The 27,297-nt window shown below is 56.6% G+C and overlaps 1 protein-coding gene across 7 annotated transcripts in view; it reads right to left on the bottom strand.

Annotated features, from left to right (window-relative positions):
* Positions 1–27,297, bottom strand: part of LOC119254937 (contactin-4) — a 470,837-nt gene that overhangs the window by 211,118 nt on the left and 232,422 nt on the right. For all 7 annotated transcript variants that reach the window (XM_054694293.1, XM_054694319.1, XM_054694281.1 and 4 more), the window contains one exon: positions 13,174–13,317. In XM_054694293.1, coding sequence (XP_054550268.1) covers positions 13,174–13,228 — 55 coding nt within the window. In that variant the 5' untranslated portion in view covers positions 13,229–13,317. The remainder of the gene's footprint in view (positions 1–13,173; positions 13,318–27,297) is intronic.

The raw sequence follows: 27,297 nt of genomic DNA, 5'->3' as shown, positions 1-27,297 counted from the left end.
GTGGCGCACCTGGTGTGAGGGGGTCCAAGATGGCGGGGCTGTGGGGCCAACAGCCCAGATTCCAGAGTCGGGCAGACCAGCTTTTAGCGCCTCCTGCCTTTGCCAGCTGCGAGACCCTGAGAAGTCACTTCGACTCGACACCTTCTTCGTCATGGCTAACGGGATCCTCAGGTGTAGGGCGGCAAGGGCGGCTGACCAGGGCTCAGCTGAGCCTCCGGCCTCTGAGAGGGACAGAGGGGGCTGCCAGCCTGATGAACAAATCCTCCAGGGAGACCCGAGGAGATGCTGCTCCTGGGCGGCCTGTGCTGAAGGCCCAGGCTTGAACTGGGGTGCTGGGGGGTCAGCCAGGCTCAGTCTGCTCGCAATCCAGATCTCCAGGCCTGGTGCCTTCGGGTCCGCGGAATTTCTGGAACGGCCACCGGCTGACCCATTTTAAAGTTGAAGACGGACTACTGCCTGCCGAACACTTAGCCCCCCGCTGGGCCCACAGAAATTACTTGATAAATGCTGCTGAGTACTATGAATAATGTATCTGTTGCAGAGATGGGAGGTCCCTCAGCTTAGAAATTGCTTTTAGTCAGAAGAAAGTGTCTCCTTGTGAAAACACCCTTACACAGGGAGGGCTGTGCCCACTAGTCACAGTTTGAGGGAACCTGTTGAGCCACAAATCCCAGAGAATGGACCCTTATCTCCCTCCGTGTGCCCGCGTGGGGACAGCGCCCACACCAGGGCCTGCTCTGCCACCTCAGGGAGGACCCCAGCGAGGACCCCAGCTGAGTGGGTTGGTGCGAGGCCGCGCTGCTGGGGTCATGTGCGGTTTGTGCCTTCAGAGCCTGACTTGCCCGGGCTCTACCAGAGCTCGGGCTGCGTGGGGGACTCGGAATGCCCTGGGGTCTCCGCGGCAGCACCCCCGGGAAGAGCCCACCTGTGGCTGGGGCCTGCCGACCTTCAAGGACAGAGTGGAAGCTTGCGTGGAGGGCTCTGTGCCGGGCACAGCCCAGCTGTGGGCTCTCACAACTCTCAGGGGCGGTGGGGGGCCGGGACGCCCTCTTCTCCCTACTAACTCTCAACCACATAAGTTTCCGATGAAACCCTCCTCCCAGCCCCTCGCGTCCGGCGCTGCAGACCTGTTCTGAAGTCTACAAGATAAAGGAAGACTTAGCCTGCGTCTGCCGTCACGCCTGGATAACGCCGTCCTGAAAATGCTCAACTCGTTTCAGCGCAAGCTGTTTGGTAACTGGTACAAGCAGAAAGAACACTTAGCACATCGTGCAAGGGCCGGCGCCGAGCTGAAGGAGCTGGTAAAACCCACCGATGCACTCGGAAGACACGCCCAGAGGGCTGGCTCAGCCCCCCACCCGCGCCCCTCCCACGCTGCCCGCCACGGGGATTGCTGGCCAGCCGCCCACGCCAGCGGGCATGCAAGGAAGGGGAGGGGCATTCCTTCTGTAACGTGTGCTCTTCTACGCGTGGCCAGATCTCAATGGTTCCCGTGGGCAGGTATGAGCACAGGTGCGAAGGACACACAGTTTACTGCATTTATATAGAAATGATGAAGGGAAAAAAAGGCATCAGTCAGCGGCACAGAAATACGCACGTGCGTACACATGCGTGCACATGTGTGCACATACACACACGCACATGCGCACACACACACACACAAACTTCTGATCTGTTGATCCTGAACTCTCCAAACGCCATCCAGTTATATCCTGGCCAGCCCAGCACTCCTGGCAGACAATCCTCTACCAGAACAGCCACTTACGAGGAGCACGACCTTGCACGAAGTGAGAGCTAAGTGGGCCCCTCGAGCGCAGAACGGGCCTGAGGGCTCTTGATCAGCCATGCTTCACATTGTCAGAAGAAACAATTCCTCAGGAACCCTGTTCAACATTCCGCCAATAAAATGTAGCTCTCTGATGAAACACCAGATGAAGAACTGTTGACTGTGTAAGCAAAATGATACATTATGCTCCCCAAATAATCTCCTGCTTGTGAAAATTTATCTTGAATATGTGCCAGTAGATTTTCAGGCAGCCCAATTTACATGCCCTCTGTTCCAAAATCAGTCCAGGTCTTCCAGGGACTATATTGAAATACACAAATAATGAGACTGTCTGAAAACATCTATTTATATAAAAATAATGCAATTCTTGCCAGGCCGCAATATTTACTGGAATATATGACTTTATATAAATACAAGTGCAACTTGCTTAGAACTGACTGGGGCATCCCAGGAAACAAACCAGCACGTGTGGAGGCTGCAGATGGTGCTAATAATGGTGGCTCCATTTTCAGGGGATACCTGCTGACGGGCTCCCGCCTTTCAGTCTAGTAGCGGGTGGATGGACTCCAACAACCCTGTGCTTCCCTTGCTGAAACAGTTACAGCAAGTAGAGGTCTGGTTTGGGGCAGAACGTTCTTCAGGAAGTTTCATCTGGCCTACCTCATTTTATAAAAAACACCCCCAAAAGTCTCTGAGGCCAAATAAAAATTTGTCGCCACCTAAACTTAAAATCAATAACCAACATCTAATCGTTTCAGGCGCCACAGACTCAAGCTTCTATTCAGCTGTGCTGGTTGCCAGCGGCCCTACTGCGGGCGAGCTCTACGGAGCCTCGCTTTTCTCATCTGTCGGAAGGGCCGTCTCCAGGTAGCTCAGGCGACTGGCGGCGACTGTGAGGGCAGCTCAGGAAGGGCTGCGGGAGCTCCCTGCACAGGTGGCGGGGAGCACTGAGTTTCCGCTGCCAGGGACTCCCGACTGCACGGGCAGCCGCGGTCAGGCCACTCACTGGACGCCAGTCTCCGTGGACCGGTCGCTCAACCGCCACTAGACATATGAGAGAAGCCAGAGCGGGGTCCCCCGCCGGGGGTTCAGCCAATGGATGTTTCCCCACATCCAGCAAGCGTGTCGCCCAAGCAGCTGTTACTCCTCTTCTCTGTGTATATGACCAACATGGAGGCGCAGCCGACACTGAGTGAGGAGAGAGCTGAGTGGAAGCGCATACGTTCAGATGAGGACCTGCACAGCCAAGAAATCTGCTAGAAGAGACCACACTCCACCCAGGCCGCAGCCTCCGCACGCGGCTACCTCATCCCAGCTGCGCAGCAGAGCGCGGCAAACACCACAGCCGAGGCGGACGAGCCCGTTTTGTTGTCCAACCGTGTTTCCTGACACCCGCGCGAGTGTCTCAGAGACGATGCAAACCGTGCAGCCAAGGGACTGGCCCGGCGCGTGGACGCCGCTCTTGAGAATGGCGAGCCCATCCCTCCTCAGGGACCCAGAGGCTCACCCCAGGAAGGCCATTTGCAGTTTCCTGGTTTTGCTATTTCTTCTTTGTTAGGAATCACGTAAGTCACGCAGGAGGAAAAGCCACGGTGGCTAAGAGGATCACGCATCTCTGCTCCCGGCCCGGTGTCCTATCAATCACGTGGAAGTAGAGCCAGGACGGCTGGGAGCCGGGGCCGGGCTACAGACCAGCGGCGGTGCCTCTCCTTCCTGTGAAATAAGGACCCTCTCCCCACCCCCGCCACACCTGGCCTCAGAGCCCCCCGCCCCGGCCCGCGCAGGCTGGCCTGGGCATCTTGCTGGGCTGCGGGGTCCGAGGCACCAACCTCCTTGTTCTCAAAGGGCAGCAAGGTGGCACCAACCCCACACACGTGTGCCCGTCTGTCCACCTCTCCAGGCCAGGGCCCCCACCTGTGTCTCTTCAGGTCCCTCGTCAGCTGGTTACACGCTTTGTTGCTTGTTTACCCACCACGTGGCTGGCCACGTGCAAGGGCACGGTGTGCGAAACACACAAGCACGTCATGCTAACCGCAGCAAGAGTCTGGGGTCACGCTCACGCGCTGCGATGGACAAATCAAGAGTTTTCAGAAGTAAAAAGACGGTTCTTCACGCAGGGTTGGGAGGAGACCTGGGCTGCGGCTCTTGATCCTCCCCCTGGTGAGGGGGTCACGGCTGCTCCCGCGGCCGCGGCTCGCCCTACGGATGGGCAGTTACACCTTTATACAGGCACAGGCGCCTTGGCTTTTTAGAGGAGACAGAAGGCAGCGGTGGACGCCCCGTCCCGGCGGGGATGCCTCTCTGAGGGAGCGGGACAGTAGACAAGGGGAGACAAGGTGGGTGGAACGAACAAGAAGCATGGAGTCTGTCAGGACCCTGCGTGCCCCGAGCACCCCAGCCACACATCCCAGCCGCTGGCCCAGGACCAGGCCCTGCAGGGCTGCGGCCCCTTCATGCCCCCCGTGGGGCTTCTGCCCCGGGAGGTCCATATGAGGATGTGCCGGGCCCGCGGCCCACAGAGCCTGGCCAGCCTCCCGCTGGGCCCTGGAGGCGCGGCCCAGGCGCTGCTGAGGCCACATAGCTGTGCACTGCTAAGCCCACGCAGCTGTGCACTGGAAGTTGCCCTACTGCGGGCGGCAGCCATGGAAGTCACATGCCCTCAGGGCAGGCATTTCTACCCACGAAAAATCCCATAGGAAGAAAGAGCAGCCACACGTAGGAGGTGACCCCCCTGCACCAGAGCCTCTGGGCGCACCCAACACACCAGCTGGGACGGCCCCCCGCCCCCAGCCAGTCCCCGAGGCAGCCCTGGTGCCTGCTCGTGGTGATGCTCAGCCCCTCGGCCACCGCCGGGCGCTGAGGCCAGCAGCTCAGGAGGAGAGCCACGCTCTTCCAGAGAATTCTCTTTGAGTTCTTTGATTAAATTAGACGAGACCGGCGGCTGCCAGCACGTCTTGAAAACGTGCCGAACCCTGCCGGCCGCACCTGGGGGGTCTCAGGGCTGAGCACCGCGCTGGGAGATGAGCCAGGCTTTCATGCTTGTTCCTACGCTATTGGCCGCCCCGGCTACTCTCCCCCAATAAGCAAGCCCGCTGCAGCGCGGCCCCTTGAAGCAAGGAGCTGAGTTCATAGACACTGACGCCTGGTCTGAGCCGGGGAGCGCAAGTCAGAGAAGACAGAGGATGATCAAGTCTTGGGCAGGGGAGCTAGGACGCCCCTTAGGGCTCCACCCGTTCTTTTGCGCAGGTGCAGCCTCAGGCCTGAGAGGCGCAGCAGCAGGTTACTCAGAGCTGGGACGCGAGGGAGCCGCACGCATGGCTTCTGGCTCCGCCAGTTTTTATCGCATTAACACACATAAAGGTGATGATCAAAAGACACAGACGATTTCCTCAATTTAAGATTTATTTATGCATACAAGAGCTGGGGTACAGGCCAGAGGTGCGAGGACTCACCAGAGACAGAGCGGGGAGCAGAACAGGCAGACTGACTGAAACACACCGCTGAGGGGAGCAGTGGGGAGACAGGAGAGGTCTGCGCGCCATGCGGAAATCTCCCTGGCCGGCCGGGATTGAACCTGCGCTGCAGAGGCCGAGGACAGCTTCACAGGGCCGTGCTCAGCCCGCTGCACCGCTGGGGAGGCCCGGTTATAAGTGATTCCTAACCACTGACCAGAACACAGGTTTTCTGACTTTTTAATTGATGTGCCTGACTGAGCTGTCACTGCTCACCCCTCTCCCTCCCCGGCCCCCGCCCTGGTGCAGCCACAGGGCACAGGACGGCATCGCAAGGGGAGCCGCATAATTTCTGGCACCCGCTTCCACTGAGGCTGCCTTTCCAGCCAGACAAATACTCCATTAAAGCCAAGTTTTTGATCAAATAACACGCCACCGGGGAAAAAGGCATTCCCAAAGAGAGAGCCCAGGAACTCCGCTAAGCGAAAAACAGAGGAGAGGGGAGAATTCATTTCCACCAGACAATTTTCATTTTGCAGCGATCGCCTGAGAGCCACTTGTATTCGCCAGTCTTATCAGGGGTTCATCACTTCTCGGGAAAATTCTGTAGAGAACAGCACATCCAATTCTGGCCCAAAACTGTTGATCTGGACAAATATTGCTGCATTTTTTATGATTTATTCTTTGCTCAGACACATGAATTTATTTCGGTTTGGCTATGTTCTTTGACTTGTCACATTCCCACGGGGCAGGATTTTAGCCCTTGGACAAGACGCTGCAGGAGAATTTCACTGTCTCCTGGAAAAGCAGCCCAGAAGTGAGGGTGCACGGAGTGCGTCCCTGCTTTGAATATGCAAATACATTAGTCTAGTGAGTTTTAAACAAATAAATTAAAACTTTACTCATTTCGACTCAGAGGGAGGTGAACAGTTGGAGTTTGAAGGAGTTGTTTAAAGACAATTTCATTAACTTTACAACTGTATTCTAAGCTGAGATATAATTAGACGGAGAAAGCACAGGAAGGAGGGAGGCGGGGCAGGAGCACACCCAGGCAGGGCAGAGGGAGAGAATATTACCGCAGGGGGTGGAGAGCCCTGATGCTGGCAGCTCTCCCTCAGAGGGGAGTCCTGGGGGCCACACTGGAGATCTGCCCCAGCTCAGCGTGGTCTCCCCAGGAATACCACAGGCCAGTCTGGGGGAAGCCGCGCCTAGCATGAGCTGGAAGGTGCTGAGGGGTGCAGGCAGCCAACATGGTGGTGGTGGAGGAGGCCGGGCTGCGGCCAGCTGGTCACATGCAGCCCTGTGGCTCGTGGAAAAGCTTGTGCCTCAAACCCGGGCCTGCGAGGGTCGCCTAGGCATTGACACCATCTCCCCGCAGGCGGAGGGCCCTCCCCTGGGGGGCTGGGGTGCAGAGGGACGAGGCACGATCATCCAGGGAGGCGTGGCGGGGGCAGCCTGCCATGAGTGGGGTTGCACCCCGCTCCTCCATCCCACTGCGTGTTTGGGAACACACTCTAAAGCCATGCCTCCCCTCTTGAGAACCCCCACCTCTTTGTGACGTGACACCTATCCAGGAGCCCCAGACCCAGGTGTCCCCAGCTCTTCCCAGGGCCAGGTCCCCAGACTGACGACCCCCCAGCAGTGGGCCTGGGGCCGGTGCCAGGGCAGAGAGGAGCCTGTGGCTGCCGCATGTCACAGACGCCCCCGACGCCGCCAGCAGCAATGGCGCCAGAACCCCCCGCCAGAGCCCCCACTGCGCGGGAGCTGCATCAGCGCAGGTTTTCACACGGTCATTGGACAGATGAAGTCACATGGCCAGAACAGAGCAGGGGAAGGCGAGGATGTGCTGCAGACAAGCTCTGCTGCCGTCGTCAGCCCCGGGCCACAGGCGCAGCGCGCAGGACACCGCCACCAGGGCCATCCGCACCGCCGCCACCATCCCCTGCCCCGTCCTCACCGTCCTCACCACCCATCCCTGTCCACGCTCCACGGCTCCGTCACCTCCACCATCCCCACCTCCTCCAGCAGCGTCACCTCCTCCTCGTCATCCACGCCAAGGGCAAGGAACTAGACTTCCTTGGCACTGACCGCAGGGCCCGAGGCGGGGGCCGTGACTGGCTCAGGCTGACAAGGCCCGCTGGCGCCAGATGCTGAGCACTAAGTGCAGAGAACACAGCCGTGTCGTCCGTGCTCACCACACCCCGCGAAGAAAAGACCCCTGCGCCGGCCGTTCTACAGATGCACATGGCAAGAAGTCGCCCGAGACGCAGGAGAGTAGCGGGGTCACGGCTGGGCGGGGGGCAGACCACCCTCCTCATCAGAGCCCACATCTGACCACGGCTCACCGGGCATTCTCAGCAGGAGCTGCCGCTGCCCGCCCCGGCCCTGCCCGCTGGCTGGGAGGGCCCCGCGTCGGGTCCCAGCAGAGGCGCCCCCACAGCTCGCAGGAAGTGCGCCCGGCGCCGCGCTGCCCCCCACTCCCTGACTTGTTTCACTCAACAGAGGTCAATCTTTTTTTTTTTGGTATTCTAGATACAACACGCCCTTGACTGTTATTTATAGGTAAGACATTCAGCCTGGACGAGCAGATCTAATGAAGCCATTAATGATTTGCTGCAGGAAGCGTCCTCGACTGAATATCCCCAACAATGGCGGGCTGGCCCGGCTGCTGCTGTATGCCCACGCCGGGAAGCTGCCAGACAGCGGCTGGCTTCTCCATCTGCCTCAACATCTTCATTGCTGATTAATATTTTCCCACCGTGAAGTAGATTTAAACACCTTAATTGCTATTCAAAAGGAGTTTCCCACTCGCTGTTTGTTATTTTCCGGTCACGCTTCTCCCTGTTCTTCTCCTGAATTTTCATCATCAGAGACACTACATTTCCATCAAGTGATTAGCCCCTTTCTTGCTCACTCTTTCTACCACTTTGGCTACATTCCATGGCCAAGGCGGAGGGACATCGCAGCGGAAATGGGAAATCCATTCTTCGGCGTCGGTCATGGTGTCTGACACGCGCCGGCGAGCCCGCCTCCTGGACGGAGGAAGGGCCGCACGGGGGTCCCTCCAGGACTGTGCTTTGCGGTACCTGTGTGGAAACTGACGTGTGCCCGATCCTCTCTTGATCTTACTTGAATACTTGTCACTCCTGGAAGAACAGCGGCGGTACTCGGTTTAATGTGTGTCTGGAACTGTGAGCTATTTGAATGTTGCTTATTCTTCTGTTTACTCTTCTATTTATTCAGGGGAACACATGAGTGTCTTGGGAACGGAACTCCCGTCCTGGCTGTGCTCTGGAGCGGACTTCTCTGGGCTGGCCCCTCCTGGCCGGGCTGGGGGGCACTGGGAGGAAGGGAGGGTGCTTCGGGGCTGGCCCTGAGCCTTGCTAGAATGTTAAGGTGCAGTGGGAAGACTGAGCCCCCCCGAGCTCCACTCCAGCATCCGGCAGCCCTGGGGCCCCAGCTGGACCTGCATTCTCCAAGGCAAGAAGCAGCCAGCGCCATGACAGCTGCTCCGTCTCTGCAGTGAGACCCCCGGAGCCGGGAACAGCCCTGACGACCCCGCGAGCGTGCGGCGGGTGCTGGCTGCCGGCGTCTGCCTCTGGGCTGCAGTTTTCACTGTCGCAGACTCGAGCTCATGCCTGTGATGTTCTGTGACCCCCCGTTCCTACCCCACGCCGGTCAGCACCACCAGCCCGGGACACGTCGCTCTCAACTTCTCTGCCACCCCCTACTCTGCTCCCCCAGATGCAGCTGGAGCCACAGCACCGATTCTGTGAACCAGTCAACAAAACGCTCTCATTTGGAGAGGATGCGCTTTTTCAAAAAGAGATAATTGCTCAAGTTGGCCAAGTAAACCATGGAGATGGGAATAAATTTAGCCTCCCTGAAACCAAGATCAGCTGAGAATACATCAGCGCGCACTCTTTCACCAAGATCATCCATTCAAGGAGGGGTTTAAATGCGTTCACGCCTCTCGCCGCACAGGAACATATGGGCCCGCCATTCTATTCTTTCTTTTGAATTCTGCCAACGCGCCCAGAATCAGCAACACATGGGAAGATGTTGGACGTATGTGAAATTTTATATTGGTTGAATAAAATCTCAGGCTTCGCTCTCACCCTCTCAGCAGAGAGAGATGCCTCCGAAGATGTGTACAGCTAGAACTATACGTTTTTAGATTTGAAAAGGACTTGGGGGACCATCTGCTCAACCTCCCCCACTGCAGAGGTGGAAACTGAACCCAGAGAAGCGAGATGTCTCGCCCAGCCTCTGGCTAACAATAAGAGAGTGAACAGCGGGGCTGGCCGCAGCTCTAGGCAGTGCCCATGGTCGCAGCCACCACGGCAGCTGTGAGGTGCACCTGCGTGTACCTGCAGATACACCTGAGCGCTCCAGGCCACATCACGGGCAGCCCCTGGGTGGCGCCTATCAGCGCCGTGTGTCCCACTGGCCGCTTTCCTGCTGCCAGCTGCCCCCGGCTACCCTGTGGGGCGTGTTTTCGGTTGGGGTCCTCGGCAGCAGAGTCTGAGAGAAGGGGGTGGACACAGCTCCTTTGGGAGACGCCCTTGGTAGCGGGTGTCAGGAAGGAACAGGTGGAAGGAGCCCTGCGCCCCCGGTCCCCGCCTCGCTGGGCCCTCCACGGAACTGTGTCCATGGGCCCGAGAACGTCCTCCTGCACGGGCAGCAACGAGGTCCCCCTGGCATCTCCCACCCCCACGACGAGGCCCGCACGAAGGAGGGCCTGCTGACATCTCAGGGGTCTCCTGGCATGTAATTTTAGAGGAAGACTGGAGGCAGAAATGGAGACGGGGGAGGCGCCCCACTACAACTGGGCCAGAAACCGGCAGGGGCCTCGCCCAGTGTGCGTGACCGCCCGGGGCCTACTGCAGACTCCATGCGTTGAAACGCCACCGAGACCCTCTGGGCTGGACTAGCCCAGAATGGCCACCCGCTGCCAGCGCACGGTGGCCATGGCCAGTGCAAGTCCAGCTGGACAGCAGAGGCCCGCCCGCCTGCTCATGTCCGGCCTCATGCAGCAAGAACTCGCCGCACACAGAGTCATGGCTGGCAGACGTGCACGGTGCTCTCCATGCCTGGCACAAGGGGCTGGCGTGCTGGGCTGGCACAATAAGGTTTCATTCCAGGGGGAGCCTTTAATTTACACCAAGACAAAATATACAGTTACTCACATCTTGATAAAGACGCTGGGGGATGTAGCAAGAAGCAGGATATAAAGTGTGGGTAAAAGGAGCACGGCTAATTCATCTCATTTACTGTGGTCAGAAGTTTACCACCAAGGTGGCACTTCAGCTGACAATAATGGACTTAGAGGGGATGGGCATCCTCAGGGCAAGAGCTGGCACAGAATTCTATGGCCCACTGGACCTGGCACCTGGCTCACAGCAATGAAAACTCACAGGCTTGAAATTAACTTTGCAAACCCTGGTCGAGGGCCTGTGCGTGGGGCAAAGGCCATTTTGGTCTGCTTTATGCAGCCCTTTTTCATCTGTTAAAATAATATGAACTCGTTGGTGATGTCAAAGAACTTAGCAGATTTATGAAGACAGAGGACCCTGGCACATGGAAGTAGGGGGGTACTGGCGGGGGTTAGGGGGGAAGGGTTCCTGCAGTTTTCCACAGTCATCAGCATTCCCTAGTGGGCTGCAGGAGTCGCTGCTGCTTTAAGAAGGTTTCGCCTATTTGCTGATTTCCTTGCTCTTTCAAGCTGGGGGTGGGGGGGGGGTTGACCCCTGGTTTATACTGACCGAGAGGGTAAATGATAAACCAATTTTGCAGAGATGGATTTTCAGACTACAGTACCAGTAGTAAGTGGGGTTTTGTTCTGTTTTAACTATTGTCAGAGACTGAACCTCGCTTTGGCAAGAGGGAATGCGATTCCTTTGTCCTACCCAAGCCTCAAAGAACAGACTTTCAAGGTGCTTCCCTGATAGGACCCGCCTGCTCATACGCCGAGCTCGCTCTCTTCCTTGGAGAAAAAGATCGAGCAAAGGCATATTCAAGATTCATTAATTATGGTAAACAGAACAGACATAAATATTTTCCTTGCCAAAAACACACCAAGACATGTAGGACTAAGGAAGTATAGAAACAAAAAAGAATGAGCAGTTAAAGAAATCTGTTCAAAATTCCGAGTGCTGAGTGCTATGTAAATTAATGGAATCAAGACAAATAGCAAGAAAACAAAAACATTAATTAAAGCTTGACTTACCTCCACCAAAGGAGCATATGGTAAGGGAATATTAATGTCATGTAAAGCAGCTCACAGAAAAGGCTCACAAAAGCAATCAATGTTTCCTACAAAAGCCAAGTGGATAAAAGACACAGGTACACATCCCAGGTGAGAAGTCAGTTTCCAGAACACACTGGAGGAGAGCTGTGGCTTCCGTTATTTTTAACCCTTTAATTCCTTGATACCTACTCAGCACAGTGGATTAATCAATACATGGCGGTGACCAAACGCCACTTTATGCCTTAAGGACGACATTCACCCCAAGTCACGGGATGATGGAGCTGGGGCGTGGCCGCTGAAGCCTTTCAGGGGGACCATTGGGGTGCAGAGAAGGCAGGAGCCAAACAGCCTGGGGGTTGTGTGTGTGTGTGAGCGTGATGTGTGGTGTGTCAGTGTGTATGCTGTGTGAGGTGTGTGCATGTCTCTGTGTGTGAGGCGTGAGTGCTGGCCAGTGGAGGGAGAACAGAAACGCCTCGAAGGGAGATGGTCAGATGCCAAAAGGTCCACGGTCAGGGGATGGCGAGGATGCTGGGACCCAACTAAGGCAGACGTGCAGGACTTGAGGTTCAGGCACGGTGAGATTTATACGCAGATGTGGGTTCGCATTTAGGAAAACACAGAAAGGGTGGAAACATTTCAAGGATAAAGTTGTACCAGCAGGACAACTAAGCGCCAGCAGCCGAGTGCGCTCAGAACTCTGAGTATGGAGTTTGTCTGCTTGACCTTGAGTCTCATTAGCTCTACCGCCCGGTGGCCTTGGGTGAGCCAATGAACTTCATGATGCTTCTGTAATGTTGTAACACTGGTAACACCAATGACATGACTGCAAAAGAGCCATCAGAAGAAGCTTTGGGGCCACGCCGTGGAATGCAGCCCTCGGGCTGTGAGAGGGCTGGGGCTGTCCTGCCCAGGACTGGATCCCAGGAGCTGGCTGCTCGGCAGCATTAGCTGAATGCGTGTGTGTTTCTAAGTAACACTGACCCCAGACTCTTTATGTATGTTGTGAAAATGCAGACACACTCAAGTGTGCCCTCGGCATGGCATCCTGAATAATGCAAGTCAGCAAGACACATTTCCAGAAAACCCCGGAGCCATCTGCCCTCCTACCCTGGAGCCCACTGTGGCCCTGTGGGGCTGGGGCAGCTCCAGCACCGGGTTCCACCAACCAACAGGCAGCTCGCAGCTCCGGAGAACTAGGAAAGCAGTAAACAGCCCTTGGGACACTTCAAAGCCCTGGCACAAAGGCTGCCCATGAGGAGCTGGTGAGAACTGTCCTTCCGCTTTCTGGTTCCTACGAACCACAGAGGCACACATGGGCAGGCGGGCGACACGGCAAAGACGCACGCGGCCCAGGAAGCTCCAGCCCTTGGCGCCAGAGGGCCACGCTCCAGCCGGCACCAGCGTCACTGCCGGGATCTGTGGCCCCGAGCGCTGGCCAGAGGAGGCCACAGACTCCCGGGACACAGAGCTGACACGGCTCCGAGAGGGCCGGGCGGGCAGTGGAGCACCCGCTCTGGATACCGTGCCACGGAGGGGCCACCAAAGGCAAGCGCCCGGGACATCCAAAGCAGGTGCAGCGGGAGCGCCCCAAGACCATGCTGTCCCCACCCGGGGCCGGAGCACCCCTGAGTGCGTGTGATGCGCGGCAGCATTTTTGAATGAGAAAGTTGGAAGCGGCACTGTACCTGCGAGGCAGGACACGAAAGACTGCAGGACCAGCAGTTCCCATGGCAACCGCATCTTCAGCTTCCCAGGTCGGGGAGTTTCAAGCCCAATAACCAGTGAGTGGAATCGCTGCTGCTGCTTCTACGGTTGGCTCCACCTTTAATCTGGGGGAAAGGAGAGACATTCCAATGAGACTTGGGAATACTCCCCGTGGGCGGCTGCAAGTTTAGCGTCACCTGAAGACAAACTCGCCGAGGGGAGGTGCCTGCGCGGGAGCACACCCCCCCTTCCTTCCCGGGGCACTCAGGGGGCCCTGGAGCGGGTGGCCCATGTCCCCGAGAAGACACACAGGCCCCGAGACAGGGGCTGGACTCTTCCACACGGCCCCTGCCGGGCCCTGCTCTAGCCCGTTCTTCTGTCCTTGCCAGTCCAGGCGCCGCAGCCGCTGCGGGAGGGCTGGCCCCAGCAGAGAGCGGTTCATATGCGGCCTTGAGTGGGGCCCCCGAGTCTGGGGAGGACTTGGACAATTCTAACTCCCCTAGCAGGTCAAACGTTTCTTCGTAAGCTCCACTTTTGATTTCAGAGATTTGACAGGAATGCGGGGCTCTGGAGCCCCCCAGAGAAACCCTCCGACTTGGGGGAGCGGAGAGCCCGGTTAATCTGGGCGAGTCCAGAGCTGGGGTGAGTGAGGCAAGACCACGAGCCAGGATTCCGAAACCAGGGGTCCCCCGGCACAGGCGGCTGGCCCAGGACAGACAGCTGCGGGAGAAGCAGGGTGCAGACCCCCCACGCAGCACACAGGGCGGGGCTGAGGGGCAGCTGGGGTTCAGGTCCCCCGCACCCCCTGGGCACAGACCGGGAAGGCAGGAGCAACCGCCACCTCAAAGAAACATTGAAAATAGCATTGCATTTTGAAAACCTCCCAAGTTTCAACAGTGGAAATCAGCTGAACTATTTATAAAACACCGCGTGAAGCAAGCGAGCCGCTGCAGTCAGCGCGCAAGGTCTGCACTTGGCGGGGGCAGCGGGCTCTTGTGGGCGGCCCCTGGCGCAGCCACTGCGCGGGGCCCCGCAGACACGGAACTGGCACCCAGGGAGCCACTCTGACTGTCGGATGCCCGGCGAGTGAGAGAGACAGCGGCTTCCACTCAAGGCCCCCCGGGGGCATGAAAGGGTGGTCAGCACGCCCACCCCAGGAAGGGAGCGGCCTGCGGCCTGAGCCTGCACGGCCAGGGTCCCGCTGGTGGGACGAGCGGCTTGCTTCCTCTCGCTGCCTCTCCTGGCCTGTCTCACAGGGAAGAAATCCGGGGCCCGGCAGCGGCCTGCTCTCAACACCGGGGCGCACACGGCAGCCTGTCCCCTTGCCAAGGTCGCTTCAAGGGAAACCTCCGGTCTGAAGACGTGGAATCCCTCTGGAAACTGCACAGCGCCCCACTCACACCAGGTGGCTGCCTACGAGAGACCCCATTTTAAAGCCGACGAGGACCTGGAGCTTATCTCCTGGCCCCTGCTCGTGAGGACAAGCACCGGTGAGGCCCAGGGTCACGCAGCCACACGGCCGGGGCTGACCAGGGCTCTTCCGTGAGCTTGCCTGGTCACCCCCAGTCACCCAGGTGACCGTGCGGGCCAGGAGGCTCAGAGGAAGCCACGCCCTGCCAGTTGAGAACCAGCCTCTCTGTCTCTGAAGCAGCTCAGCCTCTGCTAAAGGCGACTTAATATGCTGCGAAGACAAAAGGGACACTTAGCTTCTGACCCGCTGACGCGGCGGGAGCAGGCGGCGTCTGCCAGGACGTGCGCAGACAGTCTCCCGACATGCACGGGGCCAGGCCTTGCAGATAAACAGGATGTGCTGATCAATGAAAACTATTAATGTCTTAAGCAAATGATCAGGCTATATTAATAATTAATTTTGCGAGGGAAATGTCATCTTGGACTGGGGGATTGATCTACAACGTTAAGCAGTTTCTCGAAGCAATTAAAATTAGCTTCGGAAATGTATCCAATTATGCCAGGAGGATTTCATTCCTGCTAGGGGGCTGCTCCGGTGTGTGTGATCACAGAGGTGGGTTTTCCAGGAAGCAGGCACTCGGGCCCAAGCACCACTTCCCTCCAGGAGCCAGCCCCACCCTGGTCAGCAGACACGGGGAGACCACAGCACGGGTCCGGGGGCCGTGTTGGGGTCTGGCTCCCTGTGGGTGGTGTCCGGGACCCGAGCTCCACAAGTAGCTGTCATGCCCGAGGGCGCCAGGAGGGATGGTCAGCAGGTGCCCAGCAGAGCTCTGGGCTGTCTGAGGTGGCTGTGCTCAGCACACGTGGACACCCTGCCAGGGACTGGGCTGCGTCCTCAGCTGAGCAGGAGGGAGGTGAGTGCCTGGGCATCGGCCCGGCTGTCCTCACGTGCTGCCCTGGGGGCCCCCTGCTCCAGGAAGGCGGAAACCCAAAGGTTTCTGCAGTGGCAGAGTGGATGGGGCTGCACCAGGTGCTTTGGGGATGGTGAGGGCAGGTGAGAGCAGGTGAGGGCAGCACCGTCCTGGGAGCTTGTGCTTCACCTGGTGCGAGCAGCTGGGACGGTCCAGGGAATGCGTAAGGGGTCCCTGTGCTGAGGACTCCAAGGACAGCTACAGGGGTAGGTGCGGGTAGTGGGGCTCCGAGCGCTCTCCAGAGGTGCCCACAGTTCCACAGTCCGCACAGAGCCTAAGGGATACGTAAGAGGAAGAACAGGGCACAGAGCTCCAGACAGTGTGGAAGGAGCAGGGGCGGGTGGGAATGTGCGCCTCCTGGACCGCAGCCCCGCTCCTGCGACCAAAAGCAGCTGCCACACCTTCTCCCGGGGACTGGGGCTGCAGCGACCGCCCGGGCAGGAGGTGCCCACAGGGCCTGGCACCTACAGCTGCTCAAGATGATAAACAGTCCGAGGCTGGAGTCGGGCGCCCAGGAGAGGCGGCTGAGAAGGCGGCCGGGCAGTGACCGCATGCTGAGGTCTGCACTGGACCCGGCCGGCCAGGATGGCGGGAGGCGACAGAGGGTGGAGCCCAGCAGATCTGCGGCCCATGTAGGGTCCACGGGTGAGCGGGTGCAAATCTGCTGCCCCAGATGCACTGGACAGCCGTGTCCTCCTCCACTCTGTCCTCTGGCCACAGGGTCACCGCAGCCCCAGCCGCTCGGTGCATCTCCAGGGCGAGTTTTTCAAGGCTTCATGGCAGAAAACCGGGTTGGAACACGTGGGAAATGGATTCCAGGTGTGAGTCCTCTCTCCCTGGCTGTCCCAAGCCCGCGTCCTGGGCAGATGCACCACCAGGCTGGGGACGGGTGACCAGGCCGCACCGCAGGGCCCAGCGACTGTGCTGAGAAAGTGAGAATGACTCCTGCTGTTTACTGGAAGCAAATCCTTCCAGGGGGTGTGAAACCCTGCTCTCCTTGAAGGAGTGACAGTCAGGGGCAGTCTCCACTCCGGTACCTTCCGTGGCCCTGCTACGTGCTTTTCCGTTCCCTTATTTAACCTCCATCACTGCCCTGAGCACCAGGGACCACGCTCCTCCTCCTCCCCCGGCGAGTGTCCTCGGGCATCAGGCCACGAGAGGCTGAGAGCCTGGCCAGGGTCGGGCCGGCATCCAAATCCACGAATTCTGCTTGAGGGCTGCGCCCTCTGCCCCTGCGCCGGCTCCCGGCAGCAGGATGGAAGGTTCCGAGACGACGCTTCTCTCACTGCCTCTGCTTCCAGGCTGTCCTCTGCCGCGCCGGCAGCCGGGTGCCCGGAGGGAGAAGTGCCAAGTCCATAGCGCCAAGCGCAGCACCCAGGTGAGTGGAGATTGTGGGGTGGCCCGGGTCCCGCCAACTCACCGTCTGGGGTACAGTAGCACCCCCAGAAGCCCCCCTCAGTGAGAGGACACACGGGCATCCATCTTCTTGCGAACTGGTGCTTGCAGCGCAGCAGACCTCAGGCAGGACTTTTAAAAAGCATCACCACCGTCCCCAGGTCTGGATCTGAGCATTTTCCAGGCCTGCAGTGAGCCAGTGAGGGGCGCGGCCAGTCACTGCGGGAGAAGCACCGACAGCGCAGAGAGCCCGGGAGAAAGCGGCTTCCGGGGAAGGTGCCCGCCAGCAGGGCAAGGGGGGACGCCAGAGGCAGGAATGTCCGTGTTCAATCTGTCAGCAGATGCTTGGGTGGCCCGGCTCACACGGCGTCCTGCGGAATGCAGAGCCCAGGCCACATCCCCGCCCCCGGGCGAGGCCCCGGTCTCCAGCGCGTCCACGCACGGGTGAGAGCTACAAAGGGCCGCCCGTGGGTCTGGCCAGCCGACCCATTTCCTCCTGGATAATGAAGATTCATATTCCAGCAGTGACTCAAATGAGCGTCTCGGGTTTTCTCCTTGTACCGGTTTTTCCCTCGAACTACCAGAAGAGACGCGTTTCCAGGGCTGTGACCCTGATGTCGTCCCGACGGGAGCGGCGTGGGCTCGGAAGGAAGACTTGCGCTCCCTGGTTCTCGCCTGGGAGGCTGGTGTGAGCCCGGAGAGCAGCCCGGAGGGGAGCCTGGGTGACAGCTGGGAGACGGAGGGCGCAGGAGCCCTCTGCGGGGGGGGAGGGGGGACGGACCCTCGCGCACCGAGGCCAGCCGGGGGCACCCACCCTACAGGGGGCTTGCGGGGGGGACGGGCAAGACCACATCCCCCTTATCCCTCCATTCTCAAAGGTTTCCAGGCGGAACAGCGCCGGCCACTTGTGGCCGCTTGGCCAGTAACGCAGAGACGCCACCGGGCAGAGGGCGCCCGAGGTCAGCAGCCCCCGCCCCTGCTCCTCCCGCCCGCCCGCCCGCCCTTCTGGGAACACACACCCGGAAAGCCCCTCATGAAGGTTTCTCAGCGTGTCGCCCTCTGGCAACTTCTCAACACTTCCTCCTGCTCAAATAGCACCCACTCTGGTTTTCACGGAGGCCACCTCGACACAATGGAAGTAGCGCCAACCGACAGCCCCGGCACGCTTTTCAAAATGCCAGGGGCCGAGCGTCCCGGGCTGGGCGCTGGCCAGGCTCTTGGGCTGCCACCAGGGAGGGGGCGGGCGGGCTGCCGGGAGGGCGTCCTGCCCGCACCCCACACCCCTCAGCAGGGCCGTGCTCTTGGAAGGTGCCTGTGCCTCGGCGCTAGGTGGGGCAGCGCATCCAAGGAGGACCGAACCTGCGCCTGGGAATCGCGCGCCGCGGCGTACCCAACGCGGCCTCAGTCCAGAAATGCAACACAAGTCAACACGGGAGAAGTCCACCGACGGGCGCTCGTCGCCAGCTTCGTGCCACCAGGGCCACGGGGCCAGCTGGCAGCGTCTCAGGTCACAACAGCTTTGAAATTTCGTCCCAAGATACAAGTCCACATGCACTATTCAGTCCCCACTAAGTAATCACTTACTGTATTGCCTTTTCAAGTTTTATTTAATGTTTCTTTTATTAAAGCAACATAAATGTGTCCCTGCCCCCCCCCCCAGGAGACGCCTCCCAGGGCCAGGGAGCCACCCGTGTGTCTGGGTGGATCACAGGGTGCCCGCATCGCCGGTCCTTGATTTGGGAGGTCGTGAGTCATGTTATTAGCTTCTTTTATGCATGACGGTAATCAGGCTCTCGTGTAACCACGGTCAAAAGAAAGGCAGGCAGGCGGGCACACACACACGCACACACGCACACACAGACTTGGTTTCCACTGTTGTCTGAATTTATTAATTGGATAATAATTTTTCAACTGACCCCAGAGTAAACCATTTAAATTTCCCTTTTTTTTTTTTTTTTTTTTTTTTGTGGTGCTTTGTTTTAGAGACGAGCATTTTCTCTTTGACGGCTTCGGTTTCTAAATAATCCATCACAATTTACCACACGTATCTGTCGCATCTTATGCTCTCAAAGTATTCAAACATACCTCGTAATCTGTCCGTTTTAGTAAATACACTCTACAGTTCAGCTGACAAACGCGACAAGGGTCAAAGCTTCCAGGCTCACTCAGCCGAAGACAGAAAGGTCAGGTACCCAAGGATGTCATGATGGACCCCGCGACGGGGCTGCGCTCTCCCCACCCGGGACGGCTGTGGTGTCCAGCGCAGCAGCAGCGACCAGAAGCAGCCAACGTGACTAAACCAGCCAACAACGCTGGAGACAACATGGTGGTAGAATGTAACACAGAGTAAGTTATTCCGCGGCATCGTCTGTGACGCTGCGTTTATGTCCCATGTTCAGGAAAGGAGATGAACAGGGTCATGTCCCGAGCACTCAGTGCGCAGCCGCCTCCTACTCAGGGGTGACTGGTGTCACCTTTGTCATGATGCCTGACGGCGGACGGCAACAGTCTACTCATTTCAAAGGTTCGCTGTCCTCCGTTATGTAGTCTGTAGTGACGGAAAAAACATAAACTCTGAATATCCACCCCCCAAGTTGTTGAAAATCGCTTCCTTCATGTGGTGGGTTTTCTTGTTTGTGTTGAATTTGATGAGACTTCAAAAATGTGCAGTCTCGGGCCTCCCCGGTGGCGCAGTGGTTGAGCGCTGGGTTGCGAAGCTGCCCGCGGCCTCTGCAGTGCTGGTTCGATCCCCGGCTGCTCCCCGGCCACCGGAGGAGGGTCCCACATGGCGCGCAGACCCCTCCTGCCGCCCGCTGCTCCCCTCAGCAGTGTCCTTCGGTCCTTCTGCCTGCTCTGCTCCCCGCTCTGGCTCTGGTGGATTCTCTCACCCTTCTGTGCTTCTGACTGTACCCAGTGCTTGTATGCATGTATGTATAAATCAATCAATCAATCAATAAATCTTTAAAAAAAAAAATGTGCAGTCTCGTCGGTGCCACGCCCCCATGACGCCGACGCTTGTCCTCCAAACCAAGCTGAAAGGCGATTACACCTCTCCACGGACACTCTCCCAAGTGGTCACCCTGCAGGCTGGCTGGAACACGACGCAAGTGCTCTAGGTCCAAAATACACAGTTTGCCTCCTATTTAAAAGGATCCTGGGATACTTCACCCTTCCTTTAGATTCTCTCCCCCCAGTGTTAGTCTCATTCCAATAAAAACAGGAACAGAAGCAGAGACAGGCAAACACGAAGCCTCCCCCCTCCCCGTGCCCCACCCCGGAAAGCAGTGCTGCCTTCCTGTTTTGCCCAAGGGCTGTTCCAGAACCTTCTCAACACATCTTAAGCACACATGATGAAGTCACTAAGTTTATAAGACAAATAAAAATGCCTTTGCCCTCACTGTGGGGGGTGCAGTCGGCTGGCTCTGGGCGGACACGGGGCAGGGGTCAGCCCCGCTGCACTGTGGGGCTGCTGGCCCTGGGCAGGCCCTCCAGCCTCCGTGAGCCCACTGCTCTCTCTGGTAAAGTGACAGTGACGAAGCAAGTTGTTGAGAGAAACAGCAGAGAAAATCTTTGCGGCTGGACTGCACAGAGAGAAATGAGGTGCTGCCGCAAGGGAGGGGGTTCAGTGGGAGAACAAGTGGGCAGCAAAGAAGACAGAAGCCCGGGGAGTGACTGCTGCTGAGTCCCCACTGCTGTCCTCTCGTCAGAGGAGTGGCCAAGGGACCTGCCGCAAGGCTCCCGTCTCACTCTTGGCTTCTGCTGGCTACTGTGGAGTGCACGTTGCAAATGTGCTTTTGAATTTGTTACTGCTTATTTTTATTTTTTTGCCAAGGTAACACTGGTTCACAACTCCGTACATGACTCAGAGGCACAGGGTCGCACCTTCCCCGAGCATGTCCCCACACCTCACCACCTGGCACCCACAGTCCTCCACCGCGGTCCGCCGGTCCCCCACCCCACTCTGGCGGCCTCGGTTCTACTGTCAGACGACCCAGCTGTGCTACTGGTTATGGTCTGTCTGCCCTTTACTTTGTTTCTCTATATTCCAAATGAACGAAACATCTAGAATTTGTCTTTCTCCTTCTTATATATCTCACTTAGCACCATCCCCTCTAGTACCTTTCATGTGTCCCAAATGCCAAGAGGTCATCTTTTTCACAGCTGAGTAGTATTCCATCATGTACACAGACCACTACCCTGGCCCACTCCTCTCCCCTCGGGCCCGTGAGTGGCTTCCACACAGGGCTATCCTGAGTAGGGCTGCCCTAGACACAGGGAGGCGTGTTTCCCTTCCACTGCACGCACCCCTGCACCTTCAGGTAGGTGCTAGGAGGGAGCTGCTGCAAGCTTTCAGGGGCTCCAGCCAGCAGAGCAGGGAGCAGCTTTCTTAGCAACCCTCTCACCTGTGCGTTCCTGCTGCCCACCGGTGCCGACGAGGGCCACTTCTGCTGCACTCCCAAATAAATGACCGTCAATGAAGCATGTTGCACCACAGACAGCAACAGGCATTTTTTTAATCACCTAAACTAAGGAAGTGCTAGAGGTCAGCGTACGACACTTGGATACCTAATACGCGAGGGGTGGGGTCTGCCGTGGAGCGCACCGTCGGCTCGGAGCTTTCATTTGGAGGCTGAGCGGGGAGGTCAGCTCTCGAGCGTATTCATCATCACGCACAACTGGTCAGCTGCCAGAGAGCCATACCACGTATGTGGTGGCGGAAAAGAGTCTCCTCTGCTTAATCAGAGCAGAAATAAGATTCCGAACACAAATGTGCAAATTATGACAGGGCCTCACGGGGGGCGCAGAGGTTAAAGTCTCCGTGCTATCAAGTTATCACCAGCCCCTGCAGCACGAGTTCAATCCCCGGCCAGGGAGCGACCCACACGGCGCAGCAGATCTCTCCTGTCTCCCCGCTGCTCCCCTCAGCAGTGGATTTCAGGCAATCTGCCTGTTCTGCTCCCCACTCTGTCTCTGGGGAATCATCTCACTCCCCCTACCTCTGGCCTGCACCCCAGTTCTTGTATGCATAAATAAATCTTAAGAAAAAAAAAAAAAACCATGACAGATAATATAAGCTAAGGGGCGTCCTTACGCAGCGTCCTTTCCTCGCAAATCATGAACTGAACTTCTCGCAAGTGGCCCAGCAGGAGGACAGACAGAACGGGCTGCCCCGGAAGCTGAGTCAGTGGCCTGCTGGGAGACAGACCCGCAGGCACGCGCACCCGCATTTGCTCAGGGAACAGCCCTAGTTCGGGGGTGCTGCCACACACGTGCTACCCGAATCGTTGCGGAAGTTATTTCTGATCCTCTCACTTTTTGTCTTTAAAATGGCGGGCGTCCACCTACTTCAGCAGTTTACAGGGTGTGGACGCGCTGCCGCACGGAACCAGCCTCACCACAGGACACTCATCTACCGCTGGGCCCCCTGCTCCCCTCAGCAGCGTGTTTCAGTGGATCTGCCTGTTCTGCTCCCCACTCTGCCTCCGGTGAGTCCTCTCCCCCCCACACTCTGGCCTGCGCCCCACTTCTTGTATGCATAAATAAATCCCACATATGTGGCTGGGCCTGCCCAGGGACACATGAAGTCTCTCCTGTGACACGTGAGGAGGGGACCCCACGTCCCTGTGCCTTTAGAATCTAGATTCACAGCTGCCAGCTCACTGGTACGCCAACCAGCCGTGGCTCACGTGCCCCCGGCCACGTCCTCTGGTAGGACGGCAGCACACACGCGTGCTCGTTTCACACACGCTTCTGCCCTCTCACCGAGCAGGGTAGTTTTCCAGAAGCCACCCCATATTAAACGGAGTGACTTCAGCCAGTCCCCCCCGCACACACAAATCTTCTCCTTTGCACCCAAGCCTGTTTCTGGGGCACGGAAGTTGGCTCAGCGCTAAACGACAAACAGGCTCCCCTCCCCAGGACCTACTAGGTGCAAGCCGCTCCCCACGAATTCACAGAGCCCCCCTAGGAGCAGGTCGGATGAGATGCCCATTCATCAAAGAAGAAACCGGAGCTTGGGAGGGCACCGGTCCCAGCACACTTTCAGGACTCCTCGCTCGCTTCGCCAGACCCGCGCTGGCCGCCCTCTCAGCAGGCGGCATGCGGCAGAGAGCGCTGACGTCCAGGAAGAGCGGCAGAGCCGGGAGAGCTTGCAGAGGATGCCTTTCTCTGCCCTGCTGGGCCACTTCAACATCAGACAAGGAGCCTGGGAGACAGCAGGCGGGCCCAGGATCGGCCTGCAGCGACTCTCCCACCTCACAGGCCTGCAGCGGCTTCCCCACCTCGCACGAACAGCACACGCTGAATGGAGGCTCAAAAACTTCCTGCGCGACCCTCATTGTGGGTGGTTACCCGGGAGCCGGTGTGCACGGCCAGGGCAGGGAGGAGGTAGTAACTGTATTTTGTTGTTAGTTTCATCAGGCTGGCTGAGGCCAAAGTGGGCCAGTGCTAGTTCTGAGACAACCAGATTTGAGGCCTGGCCTGGTACACCCACAACAGATGTCCCTGGAGCTCTGGGTGTGAAGTGAACACATGTGCCAATCTACTTTTAACCATTCTATTTATGTTCTTATTTAAAATGTGATAGAGTGATCATTTCCAGCTATAAAGAGTCTTTTATCCGAGAATCTCCAAAGGACAGTGCATCAGTTCTTACTACACGAACTGGGGTGGGGGTGTGGTTCCAGGATAATCATTTTGAAGCAGGCAAACGGAGGCAGAAGGAATAGCGCTGTTGACATTTAATAAATTACCTAATTATTTCCTTCTGGTGAAAGGGGACTAATAATTTTACTGTGGGTGTCGCTCGTAACCAAGGGCTCAGGCCAGCATCCCAGGGGCGAAGTCTGTTGGCCTCACCCCCTGACGCTGTGCAATTGTGGGGTTTCCCCATCAACAACGCCCAACATCAGTGCGATGCTGAGAAAATGCCGGACAACAGATTATGACACAACATCGCTGACTCGGAGTCTGCGAGATCACCAAAGCCAGCACAGACAAAGGGGCTGCCGGGATTGAAGGCAGCAGGAGACGCGTGCCGAATCAAGGGGAGATTCTGGTTAGACTCTGGAGGAGCAAGAGGACTTGAGTGGGAACCCGGCCACTTCACAAGAGACCTGCTCACCGGCGGGCGCACCGCTGCTCCCCTGCAGTTCCCTCGCTCTCACCTCTGCACTCGTTTATGTCTGACGTTCCCAGTGGAGAAAAGATCAACAGAGTGAAGATCCTGCCGGGACTCTGCACCGCTTGGCACCGGTTTTTGCAAGTCTACGATGATTTCAAAATAGTTAATGCGGCATCAATCATTTCCTAGAGAATCAGACACTGAAAACTGTTTCTGCTTTCTGTAAAGCTTGTCACCCTTCAGTTTCGAGTGACAGACTGGCTGGATAAAGCAGCTCCCTTAGAAATTCTTTTCTTTGAGGGCTGTATTTCCTGCCTTTTCCTTTTCGCCTGCAGGGTTTCTGCTGAGAGGTCCAAGGACAGACGCAGAGCAGGTGTCCCCTTGTAGCAGCTCTTCTTTCTCGAAGGTTGTTTCCTTTCTTAGACACTAGTTTTCAGCAATTTAATTACAATGTATCTGGTATGATCTTGTTTGGAACTTTCTGGTACTCTTGGATCAGGATATCTGGCTCCTTCCTCAGATTAAGGATTCTTAGATATTATTTATTTAAATAGTCTAAGCGTTTCTCTCTTTCTCATTTCCTTCTGGGATCCCCCACTATATATATTATTTCCCTTTGAATTATTCTGGAGCACTCTTACACTCTGTTATTCTTTTTTCTCTTTATCAGTCAATTTGTGTGCTTCCATCACCCCAGTCAAGCTCACTGGTTTGACCAGCTGCTTGGGTTTGTCTACTACGAAGGCCTTCAATTGTGTGGGTTTTTTTTCCGATCAATTAGAGTATGTTTTAGATTCATTAATTCTGTTTGAAGCATTCTTGTATTTTCCTTTTTTCATGCCTTGTTTGTATTATTTCGACATCTGGTTGTAACTGTTTCCTGAAACTCCTCAAAAATCTCTCCTTTTTATGATGTTGTGCTGTCCTCCTTGAAGGAAAAAACTCACACATGATAATAGTGTAGACATACTGTTGATGGTTTGCTACATTATTTCCAGTGTAAGCTCAAAAAAATTTGCTCAAGAAGACAAGAGGAGGAACGGGTCTGTGAAAAAGCAATGTCTGCACACCCAGGGTGCAATATGTATTGTCTTACTCTGCTACAAGGCAATTAAAATCAGATTGCTGAACAATCAAATTAAGGCATGAGAAGAACCCGAGCTTTACCCTGCTTTTCTTAATGAAGAAAAATCCAAAGCCAGACTTGTGTGCTTCACGAGTACTATCAAAACAGCATCCTGGACTTCCCTAAATTTCTCTTCTACTATCACTGTGAGCTCTTTGCAATGAAATGTGAGATTTATGTAAAAATAGGACAAAAATATGAAAATGAAATAGCTGTAATACTACATTTTTTAAAATGACATCAACTTCCTCCTTGAATTAGTAGTCTAGACTTCTTGTTGGTAATGAAAATGTGGCAACTCTAGTTACCTGTGAAAAAATAGTTCAATGGCCTCCAACGTTTTCAAGAATAGATTCTTTTTTTTTTTTTTTTTAAGATTTACTTTTTATTTATACAAGAGCTGGGGTACAGGCCAGAGGCTCAGGAGGGTGAGAGGACTCACCAGAGACAGAGTGGGGAACAGAACAGGCAGACTGACTGAAATTCCTGCTGAGGGGAGCAGCAGGCGAGACAGGAGAGGTCTGTGCGCCATGTGGGTTGCTCTGAGGCAGGCGGGGATCGAACTGGCTCTGCAGAGGCTGCGGACAGCTTCACAGCGCTGCTGTGAAGAATAGATTCAAGAACAGATTCTTGAGAAGGAGACAGAACCTGGTTCTTGGTGTCTACAACCCGGGGGTTTTATAGCACATTTCTGTCTGAAGGAAGCATCTGGAATACTGCGTCCTGAGGTAGATCCCCCGGGAAAGCTATGTGACAGCTTCAATGTGCTGATACCTGACCACCCGGCCCCTCTCATCCCTTCTCCAAACTCTAGCCACAGGGAGATGCCCGGGGGCAATCTGATGAGGAGTCTCCCCCAGCTTTCCATGTGTCTCCAGTTCAAGTCCCAAGCCCTCTGCCGGTGACCTCTGCACGTGACCTCCGCTAGGGCCACGCTGGTGGGCTGGTGTGTCTGCAGTCTGGCCTCAGCCCCGCTTCTCCCCACCTCTGCTCTGTGCTGACCTGAGAACAACGCCCCCTGGAAGCTCTCTCTGACTTCCCAGTAATGGGTTTGCACTTCTCACATGTGCTCTGACAGCTTCTGGGCTGCCGGCATTACAGCAATCATCATATAGTACTGTAACTTCTATCTTTGTATAAAAAATGCTCCAGACAGAGAAAAAGGCCTGTTCTTCGGCGGGCCTGGGCAGGAATACGCGCACGCAGACCAGCTGCGGCGCCCACTCACACTCCATTGCATTGCCCTGCAGAGGGAAAAGCCAAGTCAATCAGTCCAAACTGCCCACAGGAACTAATATGATCAGAAGCCAAGAAAAGACGAATCACGCCATTACTCAGAACTAGTTACGAAGGTTAAGGCTTTGCCTGTGAACACCTCCTTGGGCAAGACTTTGTGAGCAGGGTTGGGGATTAAAAAAAAAAAACCAATAAAGATGCACATGGGACAGTCTAGATTGATAATCAGATTATCAGTTTGGAAACTTGCTTCTAAGCCACAGATCCCCAGGCATGTTTAATGATTAAGAGGGTAAAAGACACTCAAGCTGCCTCTGGCTGGGGACTGAGTGAACCCAAGGAGACGGATCACCTTCTTGCCAGACAGCTGGCTCCAAAACGAAGACTGAGTCTGTCTGAGAGAAGAGCTGGTCCCTGAGATGTTGAGTCCAGGTCCCCTCGATGGGCAGTTCCTTGTCATCCACGAATGTTTCTTGGGACAACGGCTCCTTGGGACTCGTGCTGAGTCTGTCTGTGGTCTCTGCCCAGCGCTGGGCATCTTTGGCCTCCGGGCAGGTCCAGCCAGACACCGTGTTCTAGGAGTGCGGCCCTCGGCCACGCCTGCTTATGGCTGCTTCTGCCACGTCTGGCAGGTGGGGTGACCGGCCCGGGCAGGCAGAAATCTCACCATCCAGTCTTTTGCTGAAACCATCTGCAGATCTCAGATTTTGGTCAACATTTTATTCTTTTCTAAGTTCCAGTACAGGAGTCTCCTCTGGGCAGGATGAGGCTGGACCGAGATCAGCGGGACCCGCTGCCAAGGTATTGGCCCAAATAGCACAAAGGAGGATGACATGATCCGTGA

This window comes from Talpa occidentalis, unplaced genomic scaffold (assembly GCF_014898055.3).
Source record: "Talpa occidentalis isolate TD23 unplaced genomic scaffold, MPIMG_talOcc4v2.1 talOcc4.10, whole genome shotgun sequence".
NCBI classification, from domain to species: domain Eukaryota; kingdom Metazoa; phylum Chordata; class Mammalia; order Eulipotyphla; family Talpidae; genus Talpa; species Talpa occidentalis.
The sequence above is the reverse complement of the archived record's forward strand: the minus strand, read 5'-3'. Positions and strand labels throughout refer to the sequence as shown.